The sequence below is a fragment of the Panthera pardus genome, unplaced genomic scaffold (genome assembly GCF_024362965.1).
Source record: "Panthera pardus isolate Hobbes unplaced genomic scaffold, ASM2436296v1 HiC_scaffold_27, whole genome shotgun sequence".
In the NCBI taxonomy this organism is placed as follows: domain Eukaryota; kingdom Metazoa; phylum Chordata; class Mammalia; order Carnivora; family Felidae; genus Panthera; species Panthera pardus.
Genome location: NW_026526843.1, coordinates 106916911 through 106939503, shown reverse-complemented (window position 1 = coordinate 106939503; position 22593 = coordinate 106916911). Strand labels below are relative to the sequence as shown.

Genomic DNA, 22593 nt, shown 5'->3' with positions numbered 1-22593 from the left:
AGAGAGTTCTAAATTTTGCAAAGATATCTCAAAACAAAATTATCATTTGATTCCTTTAAAATAAAAAAAATCTGGGGGGTGCCTAGATGGCTCAGTCGGTTGAGCATCTGACTTCAGCTCAGGTCATGATCTTGTGGTTAGTAAGTTTGAGCCCCGCATCGGGCTCTGTGCTGACAGCCGGGAGCCTGGAGCCTGCTTCCAATTCTTTCTCTCCCTTTCTGTCTCTGCCCCTCCCCCGCTCATGCTCTGTCTCTCTCTCTTTCTCAAAAACAAACATTAAAAAAAATCTGGGCGCCTGGGTGGCTCAGTCAGTTACGTGTCCGTCCAACTCCTGATCTCGGCTCAGGTTGTGATCTCATTCTTGGTGGGATTCAGTCCCACATTGGGCTCTGTACTGGCAGCAGGGAGCCTGATTGGGATTTTCTCTCTCCCTCTCTCTCTGTCCCTCCCTGGCTTGAGTGCACTCTCTTTCTGAAATAAACATGAAAAAAAAATCAGTGCAGTATAGTATTTCACGGATATGGAGGTAGAAAATGTGGTCAATCAGCCCTTTCCAGATTGGCATTTTGTAAAATACCAGAAAAGTACTAGATCTGGTGACAGGAGACACTGATGCTTCTCTGAGCCCTGCCCAGCTATGTTACCTTGGGAAAGTCACCTTGTTTCTCTGGCTTTTGTTTATCCACAAGAAGGGGGAAAACCAAATCATTTCCAAAACCTATGTCAACTCAGAAAGCCTTGATGCTATTCAGTATTGATAGAACCTCAAAAGGATTAGAAACCATGGAGCAAGGGCAGGTCTCTGACATTTTATAATTTCTGTCATTGCTGAAGTACCTGTTTACATGTAGCTCTGAGTGCATTCAACTATTTGTGTAATGGTGACAGAGACTCACACTATGACTGGAATGCAGATCTCAATACTCTTATTAAAAGGGTTTGTAAGAATTTACATTACAAACAGAATGCTTTCTCTTTTGTCTCAACAGCTGGACCAAGCAACTCTCTCCCTAGCTGTGAGGGAAGATTACCTCGATAATAGCACAGAAGCCAAGTCTGTAAGTTTTACCCATGTTGAACTCTGCACCTTGTCAGACTGTTGTTGGGTTCATAAATTGTTGTAAAATCCCTGACTCTTTACTGGCAATGAGCAATGTGACTATTGGATGACCATATTCCCAGTGCAGGAAACAGAGGTGTTTTATTCAGGCAAACAAATGGCATTCCCTGTCTTCTGGAAGTCTGGGCATCAAGGCTCAGTGTCCTGTTGATCAAGCTGGGGATACAGCACACCCGAATGAAGTAACCAAGAAATGAGCTTGCAGTCAGAACTGTAGAGAGCTCACTCTACATTGCAGAAGTAAAGTGGTGGTGGTGGTGGGGGGGGGGTGTTAACTGTGTTGACATAGTTAACCAGTGGTTCTCAAATTGTATGGCTTAAGAATCATCTGGGAACTTCCTGTTGAATGTTGATTCCTGGGCTGCAGCCCAGGAGAGTCTGATTTAGGAGACTTGAATTGGGGCCCAGGAATCTGTTTTCCTAACAGGTGCCACAGGTTAATGTAAGGTTAATGAGAACTAGATGGGATCAGTTCCGATAGATTTCTTGGGTTGGCTTGGAAACCTGGTAGGTTCTTGGAGATTGGAGTAGCGCTGCATCATTCCTGACACTTTCAATTCACTTTGGAAACTTGGTTGAACTTCCAAAGGACCCTCAGATCCAGGGGACCCTTGACTAGGGAGTTCACTGGTTTCTGGGCCAGCCTAAGAATGTAGGAACTTAGAAGTGTTGGCTCACAATGGAAGTCCTTGCATCTTTGCTGATACTAAATCCTGTAACCGGAAGGTTCTGAATGAAGGGCAGGAAGCTAGGTAAGATCTTCAGCAACTAACTTTCTTTGCGAGGACACTTATCAAAGAAGGTTGTTTTTTGTTGTGTTTTGTTATGGTTTTTGTTTGTTTTTTGAGAGAGACAGCACTCACGGGGAAGGGGCAGAAAGAGAGGAAGAGAGAGAGCATCCCAAGCAGGCCCCACGCTATCAGCACAGAGCCTGATGGGGGGCTCAAACTCACAAACTGTGAGATCATGACCTGAGCCAAAACCAAGAGTCAGACACTTAAAAATCTCTGTTTAATCTCTGGTCCCTCTCTATTTTTAGTGCCTTAGGTCAGATCCTTGTTAACTCTCGACTTGACTACAATAAGTAGCCTTTTAACTGTTACCTCCTCCTATTCATTTCATTGCCTCCTTAGCACCACTGCACAAGACCCCTTCTCAAAATACAGCTCCCAGCATGCTTCTGCTCATGCGCTAGGCTCTGAGTTCCTTAGAGGGATTTCAAGGTCTCTTCATGACATGATCCCAAAGCACTTTTGCTGTCTGATATATTTTTACTTTTCCCCCAACAAAGGCATCTTACTCAACACACAGGAGGACTCTTCACTGCTCCTGAACCTGTCTCCTTCAAGTGTGCTGTGCCGGTTTTTCCAGGCTGGAATTCTTCTTCAGTTCTTGAGTTTGCAAACCCTTAGCGGCTTTGTTAAAGAACTTATTTTTGTCTCTCTAATGTTACAGTTAATAATTACATGTTTATCTCCCTCCTGGATCACACATTGAGAACCCAGACTCATGCATTATGTAATTTTTCATCTGTACCCCCCATAAGCACTGAATGCCTAGCAAGACCTTTTATACATGTATTGATTGACTAAATAATTTCTTAAGTTGAACTGGGAATTACAAAACATTGTTTCTAATTAAGACTATTTGCAAAACTTGCTTACTGATTAACAAATATTTGTTAAGGCCCTGCTATATGCAAGCACTATATAGGTCTCAAGGTCATAAGTGTCTGTTAGGAAGAAATCTTAGTCCCATAACAGAACTATGAGATAATTTATTATGTGGGGTTTTGAGTTCTCACAAATATATCTGAAAGGAAAGATGACCCTCAACAAACTTCCACAGTTCCCACAGAGTAGGGTCCCTCTCCAGTGACCTGTGAATAGCCTGAAAATGGGTATATGAACATACAAGGAGGAAACTGGGTATATGCTGTTTGCTGGGGTTCTCTTTATCATTCCTCTCTTCTCTTCTTTGTTCCCTGAGCAGTGAGGAAAACTTTGTAAAATCCATACAAAATTTAAAGGACAGGGCTGCAATCACAGGTCTTTTATTTCTTTTTTTTTTTTTCAACGTTTTTTATTTATTTTTGGGACAGAGAGAGACAGAGCATGAACGGGGGAGGGGCAGAGAGAGAGGGAGACACAGAATCGGAAACAGGCTCCAGGCTCCGAGCCATCAGCCCAGAGCCTGACGCGGGGCTCGAACTCACAGACCGCGAGATCGTGACCTGGCTGAAGTCGGACGCTTAACCGACTGCGCCACCCAGGCGCCCCAGGTCTTTTATTTCTTAATGTGAAGGTGGGTAAATTGAGCCAGGAGAGAATAAATCACAGTTTCCACTAGTCTTCATGGGTCATGCCTCCTGCTTTTAGCAACGGTTCTTTCCCATTATTTTATTAAAGCCTCACTTGCTTGGAAAGAGGAGTCTGACCTTTATCTTTCTATTCTGGGCTCATTTGGAGATGTTTCATGTATCCATAATATCACTGGTTGCCAGAAAACTAGTTCTCTTGACCCTTGGTGGCTGGACATCTCTGTCTCTCATGGAAACAGTACACAAGTAGCTGTACTCTTCTTTCTCCCAAAGTGGTAGGTGGGTGGTTGGTATTGCCGAATGCCTGTACTATACTTTGAGTACAGAGTGAAAATGAAGAACATTTATTTCCACCTGCTGTTTCTGTCTTTCCGTGTCCCTGAAACATACTTTTGAATAGGCTCTTGTCATGGTCACTTGCTTCTTTATCTCTTGTAGTATCGGGATGCCCTTTACAAGTTCATGGTGGATACTGCTGTGCTTTTGGGAGCTAATAGCTCCCGAGCGGAGCATGACATGAAGTCAGTGCTTAGACTGGAAATTAAGATAGCCGAGGTAAGTCTTAATGTGAAATCTCTTTCTTATTTCCCCCTTATTTTAAAAGAAGTATATCACGAGTGAAAATAAATATAAAAATAGCATTCTGTGGCATTGTCCTTTGGGTCCAAGGTATAACTAATAGCATCCCTTCTGGGAAATAACAGGAAGAACCATGACAGAGAGAAGAGCTCTTCACTCCTTCTGTCTCCCTGCTTGAAGCCCAAGGTCCAGATGCTGCTCAGCTGTGGCCAAAGAATAGCACCAGGGAGATCCTCTATGTTTTCCTAAAAAAAATTCTGTGTGGTTCCTATAGAAGAATAGTTAATAAATCTGTATGGATTTGACTTGAGGGAAGGTTTTTTTTTTTAAGTTTTTAATTTATTTTTGAGAGAGAGAGAGAATGAATGAATGAATGAATGAATGAATATGAATGGGGGACGGGCAAAGATAGAAGAAGACACAGAATCCGAGGCAGGCTCCAGGCTCTGAGCTGTCAGCACAGAGCCCAACCCAGGACTTGAACCCACGAAGCACGAGATTATGACCTGAGCCGAAGCTGGACACTTAACTGACTTTTTAAATCTAGTCTATTCTTTATATCATTCCCACTCAGGATCGGTCTGACCTAAGATTGGGGCTTTGGGAAGTCTGTGTACCCAAACTAGATATTTGATACATAATTTGATGTAGAAAGTATATAGGGCATGCTGCTAAGCATTTTTTAGCTGCTGTCCTGGTGCTACCTTGTACCTAATCCTGTTTTTTATTCTTCTCTTGCCACATGTAAATGCTATGTTCTGTGTAAGTTACTTTAAGTTCTTTCAGGTTCAGGGTAGAGACCTAGGAACAAACTTGAGGGAGAACAATGAGAAATCCTCAGTGGTTAGCTTTGTTCAGAATATAACTTCTTTTCAGGGCACCTGGGTGGCTCAGTCTGTTGGGCATCAGACTTGGGCTCAGGTCATGATCTCGCGGTCCGTGAGTTCGAGCCCCATGTCGGGCTGTGTGCTGACAGCTCAGAGTCTAGAGCCTGCTTCAGATTCTGTGTCTCCCTCTCTCTCTGACCCTCCCCCACTCATGCTCTATCTCTCTCTGTCTCTCAAAAATAAAAATAAATGTTAAAAAAAAGAATTAAAAAAAAGAATATAACTTCTTCTGTAGAAGAAGCAAAGTATTAAATGCCTATGTGTTCTCAGGACCAGAGGGAGCAAATGTAAAATCTGCTTGTGGGGATACCTTGTAGTGGACAAAAAAATGATACTTTTATCAAGAAGATCTTGCATATGGAGTATCGTCTTTTATAATAGAAGTTGGTAAAAATATGGAGTTGCATGTGAGTCCAAGTGCTGCTTGGTTTGGTGTTAGGCAAAGTGGTGGTATGGTGTTCAGGTATGGAGTAGGGATAATTGATAAGGGTCAGGAGGAATTCGTTTCTCTCAGCTGAAGTGATGTACTTGGTACCTCTCTCCAAACTCCTAGTTGCAGAACAAAAAGTTCATTCCTGCAGTTACCTTTGAAGAGTGTGTGAAGACGGCTGCAGATGTTGTGGAGTCAAAGACTGGGCCTCTAAGTCATGTCTAGAGGCCATCTGGATTCCCTTCCCAGGCAAATAGGAGACCCAGAGCTCTAATTTGGACTGAACCTCTGATATAGGGGGAGAAGGCCTTGCCCTGAGCCAGGGATTTGGACCAAAAAGGGAACTAAAAACAGCTGGGTTGAGGCAAGACTGGGAATTGTTGAGAGGCTAAATGAAGTGACAAGTCCACGGGGTGTGGGGAAGTAGTTGGCAGAGAGCTGAAAACAGCTCTGAGGCCAAAGGGCTTCAGTCTGGGGCTGTGAGCCCTAGTAGAGAGGGAGGAGAGACATTCTCTGAGGCAACGATTCACACAGATCCAGGAAGCTGTTTGTAAGATTCATGAAGTCTCTCCTGTGGAGGGTGAGGAGGAAGAAGCTGAGGGCACTGAAGCATTTAGAAAAGAGGGGGCTGATGTTGATCACTCAGCCCTGTGTGATTTTGTCTTGAAAAATCTATGGTGCATGGATTTTTGGCCAGCCAGTAACTCTCACCTCCCATCTTGTACACACCTAGGTCATTCAAAATTAGTGGGACACATAGTACTAGGGAAACTTCTGAATCTGGGGAGACAGGACAACCTAGCCAAGCACAAAAAGTCCGTATCAATCTAGCCATGCAAGTGTTCATTTAACCAGTACCAGCTAGAAAGAAGTGTGCACAAAGGGAGGTCTTGTTGATGGAGTGGCCCTTGTAATTAGAGTGAAGTGGAGTTTAATTGGGAAGGTTTGACAGAGAAAATGAATGTTGGGCAAAGTTTTGAATCATAGTTCAAACTATGGGAGTGGTGATGGTGGATGGGGGTGCCAGGGCAGGAGAGTCCTGCATGAGATGTGAGGTAGGAGGTGACAAGTTTAATGCAAGGGAATCAGGTGATGGAGGGCCTTATGGCAAAAGCATGATGTGGTTTAGGGCTATGGGGAGCTACTTCCTGTCCATGGAAGTGATTAAGGTGGCCCTTGAGGAAGATAATCATTGCTGCTCTTCTTAGATTCATCACAGCAGAGGCTAGAAGCTTAGATTTGGTACTGGCACAGTGGCCAAGAGCCTGAGTATTGGGAGTAGAAAGTGTGTGAAGAATCAAGGCCGGACATGTAGACTTAGAAATATGTATTTGAGTGGTAACTGAACTCATTCCCCGAGCAGTGGTGACAGGGGAATCTCAAGGCCAGAGAAAGCAGAGGAAAGAGTGGAGGGGAGATAATGAGCTGTCGACAGAATGATCACAGATGGCAGTGGTATCCTGATAGTCCAGTGCTCTTTTGTGAAAATAGGCTCTGAGGGATGAAGGGATGGTCTGTGGTTCACGAGGTATTCAGATCATTATCTGGATACCACAGGTGAAGCTGGATGTGTGTCTTAGTTGCCTAATCTCACTTTGGCTATCAAACCTGAGCCAGTAATAGATTTTTGTCCAACCACATTACAGGTGAGGAAAGGATTTGGGAAGTTGTTTTTATGGTGAGGACAGTGTTTCACACTGAACAGGGCAGGAAAGTTTCTTTTTATTATTGTAATGCTAATTTTGCCTAAAGTGATGCCCCCCCCCCCCCCCCCCCCCCCGGTCTCCCAAGTTCAGCACTGCACCGAAATCTTGAAAACCTTTATGATACTAGGCAGATGTTTTGGCACATGTAGAAAGTAGTCATGCATCAAGAAATGGTTTGTTTGAAAAAATAACCAAAGCCTCTTTCCAACAGATAATGATTCCACATGAAAACCGAACCAGTGAGGCCATGTATAACAAAATGAACATTTCCCAGCTGAGTGCTATGATTCCTCAGGTTGGTGAAAATGATCTAGGAAATTTTATCTTAACTGATCATTTTACGAGCGACTTTGCATCATGTGTGTGTAAACTTTTGCCTTGTGAAACCTACCAGTCTTATTGGTTATCATCCTATTTGTCACTCACCACATAGGATATCCTTTGTGCCTCAGGATGCTTTCTTTTGTATGAAACAGAAAACCTTCCCAGGAGTGGCTTAAAAACTTAAAGCCCATTTTCTTACATGACAAAAGTCTAAACGTAGGTGGCTGTTGGTATTGCTCTTGCTGGCTAACAGTGTTGTCAAAGACCAACGTTTTGTTCTTTCCACTCCACTCTCCTAAGTCTGTTGGCTTCTTGACTTCCTGTGTGATGACTCATGGTTGCGAGGTGACTGCCACAGCCCCACGTTTCACACCTGCCATCAGGTCAGGAAGAAAGGGGAAGGGCCAGGATAGCCATGTCTGTCTCTTTTAGCAGGAAAAAAAAAAACAAAAAACAAAAAACCATGAAGCTTTGCCAGGATATTCCCACATATCTTCCCTTTATTTCTTGAGTAAGATTGGGAACCATGGCCATCCCTTGCCTACAGGGGAGGCCACAAGTGACTAACTGGTTTTCCATTTCAATAGTGGATACAGGAAAGGGAGGAAAAAAAGAAAAAGACAAGAAATGACTTTTGGGGTAGCCAGTTAAAAGCACCAAGTTAGTGATGCTCTGAAGACGGGACACATGTTACTTGTTGTTGCTGCCTATTTTTCCCTGTGTAAGAAAGGCTGCACCAGAGGGGAGGCCAGTAGTATGTGGGGCATCTGTGTGTGGACATGAGTGAATGGGTGCAGGGGGCAGGGGTGAGGGTAAGCACAAGGATGGAGTGTGTGGGGAAAGGAGTGGGAGGAAGGAGTCCAGGTGGGGGTAGAGAATGAAGGAGCGAGAGCTAAGGAGAGAGGGAGGGTGCCGGAGGGGCCAGGGAGTGAGTGACTGTGCCTGTCACCATGTGAGGGGGTGTGCTGTCTGGGCAGATGGTACAGAGCACATGTGGAATCTATGATTCAGGCAGTAGGTCTGGGTGGCAGTGACTAGTCATTTCTTTTGTAGATTTGAGCAGTTACATCTCTAACTTTGGTCACAAATCCATTATAAGCGATGGACTATGTTCAGCCAACTATATTTGCCTTTCTCCTTGGTTGCTGCCCAACAGATGCTCTCTCAGTCGATGTTTTTCTCTCTCTCCTCAGTTTGACTGGCTGGGCTACATCAAGAAGGTCATCGATTCTAGACTCTACCCGGGTCTGAAAGACATTGACCCTTCAGAGAACGTGGTTGTCCGTGTCCCGCAGTACTTTAAGGATTTGTTTAGGATATTAGGCTCTGAGCGGAAGAAGTAAGAACTTTCTTTTGCATTTTATTGTGACTTTTGTTTTTCTTTTTACATTATAAAGCCTTTCCTCGAATATCTTTGGTATAACTGTTGTTAAAGAAAGTTACACCAAAAGAGTCTTAGGGAAAATCGTGGTGCCCCTTGTGACAAATTGGCTAAAATGATCATCTGATGTAATTTACGTGCTGTGATAGCAGCAAATACACAATGTTTTTGCTCCTTATTTCTCATCTTTCTCCATATTTTCTGTCTGAAAACCTAAATTGTTTCCTAGTTTTGGGAACTAGTTATATAACGATATTATTTTCTGAGCTTTCTATATGAATATCTTTTTTTCTCCAGTTCATTCTTTGTCCTTTGCTGCCTTTTTTTTTTTTTTTTTTTTTTTTTTGGTTTTTGTTTAGCCTTTAAGTCCCTTTGTTGCAATATTACTGAAGCCCCTGTGCTGAATAAGAGTACTCTGACAGCCGTGGAAAAATTGGACGGATGAAACAACTTCAGGAACTGTCCGGTTTTCCTTATTTTAAGGCATTTTTTAGAATTTGTTGCTTTGCTACTTCAGCACTACAAAACAAGGAAATCCTGAAAACGCCCGTGAAAGAGAATTGTACATCTTGATGAAGCCATTCAGATTTGACTACAGAAAATGAAGCACAGAATGGTCAAGTCATTTTCAAAGGCAGTTTACTAGGCTAATTGCCAGGTCATAATTAAAAATCATATTTTCTTATTTGGACTCAGACAAGGCTATCTTGCCGGGACTTATGTTAAAAAAGAAAAGACGCCTGCAGAAATCCTAGAAATAAACTTCAGCATCCATCCCTACTGGTGGGAACACTTCAACACTTTGGAAGAGCTGCTTTTCCTTTTAAGATGATATTTTCTCATGAGAGAGGGAATATGTGTTCATTGAGGAAAGCATACAGAAAAGGGAGAGAAGAGATAATAAATCTACTGAAAATTCTGCCACTTAGAGATAAGCAGTGATCCTATGAAAATTTTCCAAGTGAAAGTTGAGTCTAGAGCTAGGTAAGTGTCTGTGTGGGGTGGAGACTGGCTATTCAAGGTGTGCTCCCTAGACCAGCAATGCTGGCAGCATCACCTTGTCACTTGGGCCCTTGGGAAAAGTGCCTCTTTGGGCCTCTTTCCCGAGGCCCCTCCTCCACAGGGGCTGATGCAGTAGTTCTGAGGCAAGTCCCCAGAATCCGTATTTCCAAGAGAACCCCAGGAGAGTCTTTCAGTTAGTGGTTTGTTTTGTTGGCGGGGGACTCTTACCATTGCAGGATTTTTACCTCAGTACCCAGGGTTCACTGTTTAGCTGCTTCAGAGAATGAAGAGGTGGACACCAAATAAAATTAGCAGCAGGCAAAAGTTTATTAAAAAGCCAGAATAGCAGAAGTAAGAATAGCACAAAAGCTCTCTTTCCGGAGAGGGGGCATTCGAAAGTGAGGACCCCTGACTATGGGCAAAGGACTTTATTTTATAGGGTTGTGGTCCATCCCTCCCCCCTTTTTTTCTTTGTTGACCTGATAACTGTAGGTGCTGAGTTGTTCATTTCTGTGGGAAACATGACGGGGGAGTAGGTAGTGTTTGTTACAATTTTAGGAAAAACTTTACATCTGAGGGAGCTTTTCTCATGGTCAGTCCTGAAGGAGTTTTTCTCATGGTCAGACGTTCCCAGCACTGTTTAAAAATATATATATTTTTTCTACATTCAGAGATCTCAAGTCCTAACCTTTTCCTCTCTAGCTATTTTACCCTATCTTTCCCCATCATGTCACTACCTTTGAAGACTTATTCATGTTAACCACCATTATGATTAATAGTTACCTTTGATCTTTTTTTTTAATGTTTTGTTTGTTTTTGAGAGAGAGAGAGAGAGAGAGAGAGAAAGAGAGAGAAAGCATCAGTGGGGGAGGAACAGAGAGAGAGGGAGACACAGAATCTGAAGCAGGCTCCAGGATCTGAGCTGTCAGCACAAATCCCTACGTAGGGCTCGAACCCACAAACCGTGAGATCATGTCCTTAGCCGAAGTCAGACGCTTAACCAACTGAGCCACCCAGGCACCCCAATAGTTATCTTTGATCTTAAAAAAAACCAAGTCTTGTTCCCACTTTATAGATGAAGAAGCTGAGGGAAAGGGATTTCTGCAGCACATACCTTGATGCAGAGGTAGAGCTGAGATTCTAAACTGGGCCACCCTCATTTCTACGTCCTGTCTCTTACATACATGTCCCTGTATGGAAAAGAGACCCTTTTCCGACATTTCACTGCTAGTTTTGGAGACAGTTCCCCTGGCATTTCCTGGTTAAAGGCCATCCTGGGTTGGTATCAGCTGGTCATTGCTTGACTGCTGCTTCCCCTCTTACAGCATGCCCCCTGGCAGCCTCGTGGTATTAGGGTTTTCCTTCTGACCCAATGGCTGTGGGGCAGTGGCACTCGCTCCCTGGCAAATGATGGTGCATGGTGCAAAACTAGAGCAATGGCATCTCCCAGAGGTGGTGCCAGAGGCTGCATTGGCCCTTGCAGTTCAGGGAGTCGGTGGCCAGGGCAGGGCCATTTGGAGGCACAAGATGGAAGCTGCCTGTAGTGAAAAGGAGTTGGCGGTCAAGGTGGAAAGGGGGAGAAGACGCTGTGATGTGCTAGGTCCCTCAAGTTATGCCCGTCTCTTCCTAGCTCACTGTTGAGTGATCTCATGTGAACAGTTTGAAATCAACTCTGGTGGGAATAATCACACCATGGAAATCGGCAAATTCTACAAAGCAAGTGTTTTTTTTTTTTTTTCCCCCTCTTGGAAAGCCAGTTGTGAAACATTTACTGGTATGTCACTGGTTGAGAGGTGCTGCAGATGTCCCTCCCCTTCTGTCTTCCCATCAGATCTTCCCCGACTCCAGACTTACGGCTACCTCAGACAATCAACCATCTAATTTGGTCTGAGGAGCAAAATGGAAGGAGGGGAGAGGCCGAGGAAAGATGGGTTTATAGAGATTTTTCTCGGGGTCTTCCTGGCAAGACCTAGTCTCCTAGAGATCATCTGCATCAGTGCTTTGTTTTGTTTTGTTTTGTTTTGTTTTTTAAGCAGGCTGGCCTAAAGCAAACCCTTGGAGATTTTGCCAAGCCTCTGTGATCTTTCCTGTCTTCAGTATTAGTTTAATATAAAGCAAGCACGGTGTACAGTGAGATGATTTTTAATGAACATAGGGTCGTAGAGGCTGACCTGGAAAATGTGTTGTTATGTGGACCTCTTACAGGGCTCAGCGCTGCTGAGGGTGATCTAGGGCCTTGTTGCTCAAAGTATGACCCATGGAGACCAATATGGGCCTGGATTGAGAGTGTTAGAAATGCAGAAATCAGGCTCCACTCCAGACCTACTGCAATTTAGTAAGATCCCCAGGGGATTCATGTACACATGAAAGTTTAAGAAGCACTGATCTGGGATTTAGAAAGTCCTAGTTTAGCTGTGTTTGCAGAAAGATGAGGAGATAGAGTTTTCCTAGACCAGTGGTTCTCAAGCCTGACAAGCATCAGCACTCCCTGAAGGGCTTGTTAAAATAGACTGCTAGGTCCCATCCCATAGCTCTGATTGATTAGACCTGAAGTGAGGCCTAGGGATTTTCTATCAAGTTCTCAGGTGATGCTGTAGCTGCTGGTCTGGGGGCACACTTTGGAACCACTGCCTTAAGTGTACCTTTGAGCAGTCTCTAGGATTTGGGAAGGTCTCTTTGGCTTTGAGAAGCTTTGAGAAGAACCTGTTTGGCTTACCTCAGGTAGTTTGACTTAGAGGACCTGAAGAGCAAATGTTAGTTCTGGATTTGCCACGTAATTGCTAGTCCCTTGAACTCTGTTTTCTTTGCTTGATAATGAGGATAATAACCATCCCCTAGCATTGTCATGAGGCTCAAAAAAGGCACTTAATGCTCTCTTAAATGCAAGCAAATGTAATCTGTCACTAATTGACAAAGGACAGCAAAAGCTTCTTCAAAAATCTATTCCCAGTCAGAGGCTTTGGGAAGTTATTTCATGTTGCGCTCTTACTGGCGGGTTCTCTCCCGAGATGTTTTACTTTCCTCTGTTTTATTTATTGCCATTTGGGGAAATTACCATGCTGCTGCAAATGCTTTTTGAAAAAAAAGATATTATGTATTATTTTGAAGGACTGTTGCTGAATCTGATTTTTGTTTTGTTTTTTGATATATGTGAGCATTAGGTGGCAGTGATTCAGTCATTACGGTCAGATCTGTTTCTGGCGTGGTAATATTAGCACTGGAAAGCTGCGCTTCTAGCACTCCGTCGGTATATTTATAATGCACTGGAGCAGCTCATCAGCACCATTGTCTCGCTGTGCGAGCTTCCCTGCACTCCATCTTCCAGCTCACGGAGGTCTTGTTACACTGTCGTCTTAGTAATGCCTTGCCCATGAAGGCCTCACACGCTGTTCCTTTTTCGCACCCACAGATTTCTGCAAAGCATCTGGGGTCTTTTGACTGGCCAGGAAATCTTTGTTGAATTAGACGCATTAATTTATCACTGTGTAGCACGGGAAAAGCACACAGGCTTTCGAGGTAGACACACCTCTATGTGGTCTGGCCTCCATTGCTTATTACACTGGTTCTCCACCTTGTTTGCACATTGGACTCAGCTGGGGGAAACTTAAAAACATGATTTATGGTGGATCCCACCCTAGACAGAGGTCCTGACTTCATTGGTCTAAAGTGGCCTAGGCATTTATCTGGACTTTTTGAACCCCTCAAGTGTTCCTACCAAGTTGGAGATGCACTGACTATGTGGTCATGAGGAGTTACTTAATGGTTCTAGGCCTCAAGTTTCTTTATATGTAAGATAGGCTCAAGAACACCTCTCCTATAGTGGCAGTGCCCGTGCTTCTCAAACCCCAGCATACTTGCACCACACTGCTTCTTCAGCAACCACCGTCAGGCCTATCTCAACAACCTCCCCACTGAATCTCACTCATCATTGTCCCTCGAGGGAGTACCTTCTGAACTCATGTAAGCGTATCTGCTGGCCACAGACCTCCTTCTACTCTTCACCTGTGGATCCAGCATAGCTCTTGTGCCTAGGGGAAACGTGGAGACCTGGCGTTGGGGTCAGTCAGGCTCGCCTCCTTTGACACTCGAGACACTGGGCCCTGAGTGCTGCCTGCCTTGTCTTCTCTGTGGCCAGACTTTGTGCCTGTCTCTGCGAGTGATGACCCTGCTCACCATTTTCTCCAATACACAAGCAATTCCTAATTATTTAGCCCATCCGGAGTTCATAATCCTGCCTCACAGTCCTATACCTTCTAGTCTTTAGGCACAGCTCCATCCCTGTTCCTCTCACAAAGCTGAATCTTTTTTAAATGTTTATTTATTTATTTTGAGAGAGAGGGAGAGAGAGCTCATATATTTGTTCAAAATGTTTTGAAATAGTCAAGACAGCCATATGAAGTGTGGCTTTATATCCACGTTATTGTTGTATTAGCCTAATCTATGTCGATAATGTGTCTTGAAGAATTAACTAATAGCATTTGAAGGATTAATTAATGACTTTTGAAAATATCTATTCATTTTATCTTTTGGAACTCCTATTTCTGTATTTGTTAAAAACATTCTTAATATGTTATTCCATTAGTATATCTCTATGTAAATTAAAAAAACTATTTTTTAAATGTTTATTTTTGAGAGAGCGAGCAAGTGACCAGGGGAGGGGCAGAGAGAGAAGGGGACAGAGGATTTGAAGTGGGCTCCGTGCTGACAGTAGAGAGACCAATATGGGGCTCAAACTCATGAGCCATGAGATCATGACCTGAGTCGAAGTCAGCCACTTAACTGACTGAGCCACCCGGGCACCCTTAAAATAACCATTTTTATAGTATTACAATAACTATGTACTAGGTATATATGGTGAAATATATTTAATTGCTGAGAATGCGCATCCACCGGGTTAGAGCGCCATGCAAATGAGAGTGTGGGTTGTTTTTAATGGGCCAGATATCATCATCGTGTCACATGGGTCTTACATGGCTGTGTGACCCAAGAGCCATCCCAGGAATGTGTGTTATTAGTCACCATGGTAATGGCACAGCTAGGAGGGGATGGGTCATTAAAAATTCATCATCACTATTGAGTTAGAAATTAACTCAGATCACGCATCCTTCTGAGGTCAGGGCATCTTTTGCTTAGAGAAAAAGGCGACACTGAACAAAATGTAATGGATTTTTAGAAATATCTGTTACAGGCACTACATGAGTTGTTCATATGTTTGGAAGAGAATGACGACAAACAGTATGGAATTTACTCTTTATCCAGGGTTTTGTTATTTATTTTAACCTCACAGTAACCCTATAAGATAGGGATCATCCTCCTTGTATGACGAGAAAGGATAAAATGATCAAGGTTAAGTGACAAGCTCAAGCTCATGTAAGTATGGAACCAGGGTGCGAGTCTAGATAAGTGGTTTTAGCCAATGTATTTCTGTTTGTTTCCAAAAGTAAGAATTCATCTGCATTTTGTCAAGTCACCTAATAATTCCGGGGTATGAACAGTTTCTAGACCTGAAGGACTAGGCAGCAGTGGATTCTGTGCCCTGAGAGGGAAAGCAAAATGTTCACGCTGAGGCTTCGGGCTGAAATCTTCATTTCATCTCTCTGTATTAAGTGGTGAAAAGCTGGCCAATTTGGATTGAGCTTTTTGACATTGTATCCTCTTATGTCATTTATCAAGTACAAGTTCTATAGTTTTGTATGAGCAAGAGGTCCCTCCATGGAGCTTTGCCAACAGTTTTCCCTAAGGTGTTCTACAGAGTATCCGATATCAGCCTAATTATAATAAATGTGCATTTCTCTCTGTTAACAGGACCATTGCCAACTATTTGGTGTGGAGGATGGTTTACTCCAGAATTCCAAACCTTAGCAGGCGCTTTCAGTATAGATGGCTTGAATTCTCGCGGGTAAGTTTGAAGAAGATTATCATTGGATAACTTATTCATGCCAGAACAGTCGTGTATTAACTAATCCAATAAAAATCATTTTTAGGGATGGGACAGAGAGAGTTTTGCACCCCAAGTTCTACTTTTTTCTCTTTTTGCTTTATTTCTTTTTATTAAGTTAAACCTTATGTACTTACTGTAAAGCACACTCAAGCTGTACTTTGACGAGGCCATGTAAAGATATTTGCGGCAATATTTGGGACAATCTTACTGTTTTTTTTTTTTTTTAATTTAAATCCAAGTTAGTTAACATATAATGTAATAGTAATTTCAGGAATAGAATTTAATGACTCATCATCACTTACATATAACACCCAGTGCTCATCTCAGCAAGTGCCCTCATTAATTGCCCATTTAGCCCATCCCTTCCCCCAACACCCTGCTAGCAACCCTCAGTTTGTTCTCTGTGTTTAAGAGTCTCTTAGAGACCATCGTATTGTTTCCGCTCCCTCTTATCAACTTATTCCCATTTTTCCCGATGTTTTTAACTGGGTCACTTTAATTACAATTTTAATATATCTTAGTGATCTGTTGATCTGTTTGTAACTATTTTTCATTTTCGTTATTCTGAATATTCAAAATATACATGATAAACATATTAGATGGTGAAGTTTCATCTTCAGGGATAGATTTTTGTCTTTAACTTTATCTTGACTTTCGTTCAGTCTTTGATTTTATCCTAATTCTGCTAGGCCAAAGAGACCTAAATTGCCTCAGAGACCTGGCTCAACTGCCTGAAACACTTTTCCTCTCTCCTCCTGACCTGGTTCTTTGATCTTTGCTTCTTTCCCTCTTCACTTGTTTTCCTCTTCACTTACATGGGTGTTACTTTGTTTTTGTTTCAGAAGCTTTTGTGTAATTTTCCAATTAAGAGAGGACTAATGATTTTGTGGCTGTCTTTTTCTTTGCATTTTAGTTTGTGACTTATAAAAAGTATTTTAAATTTATTGTTCTCTCGATTAGAAGTGAATGACAAATTTTATAAGCAGTGATTTCATTTCACAGACGTTTTGGTTATTAGAAGTGAGTACAGGAATTTTTGGTGGGTCATTACTACTAAGCAATAACACAATTATTTTGGATACATTTTGGCCGTCAAAGTCACTAGATTATTGACCTTTGTACCGAACAGCATAAACCGACTATATTTTGAGGTCATATCAAGGGTTAAGCTACAAAAGAAGTAGATTTTATATTTATATATAAACGTGTGTGTGTGTGTGTGTGTGTGTGTGTGTGTGTGTGTGTGTGTATGTGTGTTTAACTCCTGTGGATCACATAGAAGATAGTACCCAGCTGCTTTGGAACTGTACTGTGAAAAGAATGAGAGAGAATGGTGTAAGAAGTAGTGTGTGGGGGCACCTGGGTGGCTCAGTCGGTTAAGCGGCCGACTTCGGCTCAGGTCATGATCTCGCGGTCCGTGAGTTCAAGCCCCGCGTCGGGCTCTGTGCTGACAGCTCAGAGCCTGGAGCCTGTTTCAGATTCTGTGTCTCCCTCTCTCTCTGACCCTCCCCCGTTCATGCTCTGTCTCTCTCTGTCTCAAAAATAAATAAGCATAAAAAAAAAAAAAAGAAGTAGTGTGTGAAAATCTGAGGTTAGGTATGATTAGGGATGTTTCTTCAGTGTAAAGTGCTAAATATGACCTTGAATTGCCAAAGATAGTTGTAGGATCTCTTTCTCTAGAGATTTTCAAAATAGATTCATTGCTTACCTGTGAGAGGAGCTGTGTTGCCAGAAGGCAGGGGAGGAGTAGATGAATTCTAGTGTTAACCCTGTCTGCTCTGCACCAGCAGTCTGGCTGGAACACTGTTTAGGAGGCTCCTTGCACTATATGCTAACTAACTTGGATGTAAATTTAAAAAATAATTTAAATAAAAATCAGAAAAAAAGAAGAGGCGCCTCCACCATGCTCAGCGCCTCCCCTCCTTGCTCCTTGCCTTCAGTTTGCATTTCCAGCACTGAACTTAGAACCTCCAAGGGCAATTTAAACAATATTTATTTCTTTACTTTCATCACCAAGAGTAAACCTTTGAACCTTCCAAGTTCTGCTTTGGAACCTCCTTATTTGTTTGTAAATGTTTTCTTGTAATGGCTTAATTGGGACAGATGGAAAAAGCATTTACATCTGTTTTTCACTTGGTTCTGGGTGTGTCCTTTGCTATGACACAATGTAAATATGCCTTTTATGTTGTTCACAGTGGGTCCTGTTCTCAGTGGACTTGTAAGTGTACTGCCCAGAGCGGGGAAGCCCTCACTGGGCAGGAACTTTGATCACTGGTTGATATTAGACCTTTCCTAGCATAACTTCAGTTATTAGTAGGTGTTAAAGACTATCTAGACACTTGGATAGAAAAGCTATACCGTTGTCCTAATCCTTCATTTAAGGGGAAAATTGAAAGGAAGGGATAAATATATTATTTTTCTCCGTCAAAATATTTTCATTCACTTTTAAATATAACTAGAGACAAGCAGAATTTATTTCTTCATGTCATTTCACCATTGGCCCTACCATCTGACGTACGTATGTAGGTTGGGGTGTGCATTGTGTTGTAGACTGTTTTCTTCATGTTGTTGGATTTTGTTCAGCAAAAGGTTTTATCCAAGCAAACCCCAATCTGGATCAATTATTTCCCACAGGTAATTCAGGGGACCACGACTTTGTTGCCTCAGTGGGACAAATGTGTAAACTTTATCGAAAGTGCCCTCCCTTATGTTGTTGGAAAAATGTTTGTGGATGTGCACTTCAAGGAAGATAAGAAGGAAATGGTAAGTGCTGCCCCCCCCCGCAACTGGTAAAAACAGTGGCAGTCCACCAGATCTCATATGGATGTGGTCAGCAGGCTGGTGTCAGCCTTCTAGCTCTTGAAGTGATGGATCTAGAAAGATAATAATAGTTTGGCTTCAAAGAGGAATTCCTACAGTACAATATTAACTAAAAACTCAAACCTAGAATATAGCCGTGAAAATTAAGAAAATTTAGAAGTGAGAAAACAAGCATGAAATCATGTCACCTAGAATCTGAATTTCTCTTGGGGAAGTTAAATGTGTAAAATCAATGCTTAGGAACAGAGACAGCCTAGACAATTTTATGATTAGATACTAGACTAGTGTAATTACAAAAGGTAAAGGTTTCCTAATCAGGCTTCTTTGTTATAGAGATGAGGAAGCTGGAGACCCAGAGGTGAAGTGATTTGTAGTATATTTAACAACTATTAAATGGTTTAGAAATAGAAATAAAATGCAGGTTTTTTTTTTCTACTTATGCTGTTTTCTGGAAGCTTCACAACGTTGACATTTATTTCAGAGATGATGCTCTGTGTCTATTTTTTCATTAACTTAAGAAGAAATCCATTTATTTCAGAAATTCCTAAGCATATACAAAAAAGGAATGAGGAGTGTAATGAGCTTTCCTGTACCTGTGATCTGTGGTGATTTGTAGTTGCTGTAATCGCATAATGGCCCAACCAGATCTTTCTGCTAATAAAACATGAGATTTAGTTTCATTCACCTACTCAACAGATACTTGTTGAATACCTATTATATGCCAGGCACTGTTCTAAGGGACTTGGGATACAGCAGAGAACAGATCAAAGATCCCTGACATCATTGAGTCTGATCAGTGGGGGGACAGACAAATGTGTTGGAAGATGGGTAAACCCTAGAAAAAAGAAAAAAGGAAATCAGAGTAGAGAGGAATTGGGAGAGCTGTACGGTGAGGGTGTGTTGGGGGGGGGTGGTTGTAGGATTAAATAGGGTGGTCACAAAAAGCCTCACTGTGAGGATGACATTTGGCAAAAATTTGTAGAATGTGAGACTTAGATGTGGTATCTGTCTGTTTTAGTGTGGTAGGTGGAAGGATTAGCTAAGGCAAAATTCCTATGGCTGGGAGGTGCCTAGGTGGCTCGGTCAGTTAAGAGTCCAACTTCAGCTCAGGTCATGATCTCATGATTCATGGGTTTAAGCCCCACATTGGGCTCTGTGCTGATAGCTCAGAGCCTGGAGCCTACTCTTCAGATTCTGTGTCTCCCTCTCTGTCTTGTGTGCTCTCTCTCTCTCTCTCTGTCTCTCTCAAAAATAAATAAACATTAAAAAAATTAAACAAAAGTCCTATGGCTGGGTTGTGCCTGGAAGGCTCAAGGAATAGCAGGGAGAGCCAGGGGGCTGGAGCGGAGTGAGTGAGGGTAAGAAGTAGGTGCCACAGGTAGAGCAGTAGAAAGAGGATGGTAGCATTTTGTAAGGCCTGTGGACCACTGTGGACTTTAATCCTGAGTGCAGTGGGGAGCCAATGCAGGCATTTTAGCAGAGGCCTAATGTAACCTGACTTATGTTGACTCCTTCTGTGTTGAGAAGAGACTAGGGAGTCAAGGACAGAAGTCAGCAGACTAGCTAGAAGACTATTGGAGGGACCAGGTGAGAGATGATGGTAGCTTGAGCCAGGTGGTAGCAGTGGAAGTTGTGGAAAAAGATTAGATTCTGAATATATTCTGAAGTAGAACCAACATAATTTGCTGACAGATTCATTAAGGGATCCAAGAGTGAGAGCTTTGAGTCTGATTCAGTGGAAGCATGGAGTTGCTCTTAACCGAGAAGAAGAATGCTGTGGGAAACCAGGTTTGGGTTTGGGAGAGATCAGGGAGTTAGTTGTGACCATGTTGAACTTGAGGTGTTATCAGAATTCCAATTGGAGATGTCAAGGAAGCAGTAGGGTATGAGTCTTGACTTGAGGACAGAGGTTGGGATTTATAGTTGGAGGAGAGAGGAGAAGATATGAAATAGTTGTCCAGGGGAGCAGGAAAGTGAGTAAACTGAGGAAATATGGTTGCCCAGAGGCAGTAAGGGTCTAGATGCAGCTGGAGGTTATGAATTTAAAGAATCCTCACCTTCGCGGTGTGTTCTTCTTCATTTGTTTCAGCTGCACTGGAGGAGAGGGTATATTTTGAACTAGAAATTTAGATTTAGCCACGGTGGTTTTTTTGGGGGGGTGTGTGTGCATTTTCTTTGTGATGCATTATGGTTTACAAATGTCATGAAGCAAAATACCAAGGCACAATTAACTGGTGTAGGGGAGGAGAAAGAATTTCCCTCCACCCCTCTAGATTCTTGAGACCCCACTGTGATAAAAGATTAACAAGAGAAAAACAAACAAGTTTAATAATGTGCATATCTCTTAATTACAAGGAAGAGACCCAGGAAAACTGAGGAACTCCTAGAAATGGCCCAAGCCATGGCTTTAATTACCATCCCCAGCTAAGGAAAAAGATGAGAAGATGTGGGGACAGGGGTGGGCAGGCTGGTTTGGGTAGGTTACCTGGAAAAGCACAGTAAACACAGAGAAGGTTATTCTGCAGATTTAAGTCCATGCTTTCTCCATTGATCAAAGTTTCTAGAGATAGAGTCATCCTCCTCTTGCTGGTACAGGGAGGAAGATGCCCTTACATTGGAGATTTCCCTCATAAATGTTAATTTCTCTCACAAAAGAATAACTTCGACTCTGTTTTGAGAGATTCCCGTGTCTGCACCTTCTCAAAAATAATCAGACCAAAAAAAAAAAAACAAAAAACAGTATGCCAAAGAGGTGTATTTTTGGGTGGTGTATTTTGCTCTCCTTCACTGATAACAATCTGTTGTAGTCATTCAGATACGAATACATGAGCAACTTGGATGCAGGTGGTCCACAAACACTGAGTTTAAAGGCAAACGCATAAAGCCGGTTGTCATGACAATTCAAATGGTTGGTATTATGTGCTGCTATATAGTACCAACTGTATGGTATTATGTGTTGATACGGTTGGGGAGGAAGAATTTCCTCTGCCCTTCAAGGTCCTTTTAGGTGGACCAAGAATCAAATTGACATGAGACAGATTAACAGGAGAAATCCACGTTTAGTTTTATATGAGAATCCACACAGACATGACATTTTAAAGACCAGCAAGATGAGGCTTCTAGGACCTCCTGAGCTCAGGAGAGGGACATGTTTGGAAAACAAAGGTGGCCCTGCTGTACGAATAGATTACTCAGGTACTGAGGAGTCTCTGTTACTGTTTTCCAGGTACAGGCTCCCCTTTCCAATGTAAATGTGGGCAGCTGAGGGGTAAGGTAAAGAGCTCTTCTGAATCTGCTAGGTTTTGATTGCTTTTGACTAAAAATAATCTTGCCAAAGTGGCCCATCTTCGGGCTGTTTGCCCTTGGCCCGTACGATACATAACTATGTATTTCCTGAAGTTTGCCTTGGAATACCATAAATCTAAGTATATTTACCAGGATTATGGCTGTTTTTGTGATACTTTGGAGGAATTTTCTGCCAAGTTTGAGACTATGTTTGAACCTGCAAGTTTCCTTGCAAATAATTCCACTGGAGAATTAATGTCTTATTTCAAAATACTCAATATTCCCATTGTGTGTTTTCTTTCACTCCTTGCTTAGAGTAAATGGATTGAGAATTTATCAGATATTCACAGAGGTAACATTATAAGCTCTGGGAAGGATATAAAAACAAGGCATAACGAAGGGTTTTTTTGTTTTTGTGTATTTTTTTTGGCAGTAGAAGTGTTTTAAGTAATATGAAAGGTATGTGGATTAATTTGTTTTTCTCAGTTTTGGTATGACACTCCCCTTTTCATGTGTCAGGGTGCAATATTCTAAAATAAATTGGATTTTGGCCCTTTTCCCCCTTATTTTGATATACACGGGACATGGAAGTGGTGGGATAGTAACGCAGATACTCATCTATTTTACATAAATTGTTTGCCTCCCTTAAGCTGAGCGATTTGCCTCAGGGACTACTTAAATTGGAAACTTATAAGAGAAATACCTGGCTTTTTATAGCGTTGTTACAGGGCTCTCATCCAAGAACCACCTGGAACCACTGATTTACTTGAAAAACATTCTGTGTTATTAACTACAGCC

General features: G+C 42.3%; 1 protein-coding gene across 2 annotated transcripts in view; it reads left to right on the top strand.

The window, feature by feature from the left end:
• PHEX (phosphate regulating endopeptidase X-linked) overlaps positions 1-22593 on the top strand; it is a 229879-nt gene that overhangs the window by 51508 nt on the left and 155778 nt on the right. The window contains exons 6-11 of one of the 2 annotated variants that reach the window (XM_019433557.2): positions 990-1058; positions 3879-3995; positions 7254-7337; positions 8560-8705; positions 15555-15648; positions 18325-18453. In XM_019433557.2, the coding sequence (XP_019289102.1) occupies positions 990-1058; positions 3879-3995; positions 7254-7337; positions 8560-8705; positions 15555-15648; positions 18325-18453 (639 nt within the window). The remainder of the gene's footprint in view (positions 1-989; positions 1059-3878; positions 3996-7253; positions 7338-8559; positions 8706-15554; positions 15649-18324; positions 18454-22593) is intronic. The other variant, XM_019433558.2, reaches the window with a different exon arrangement.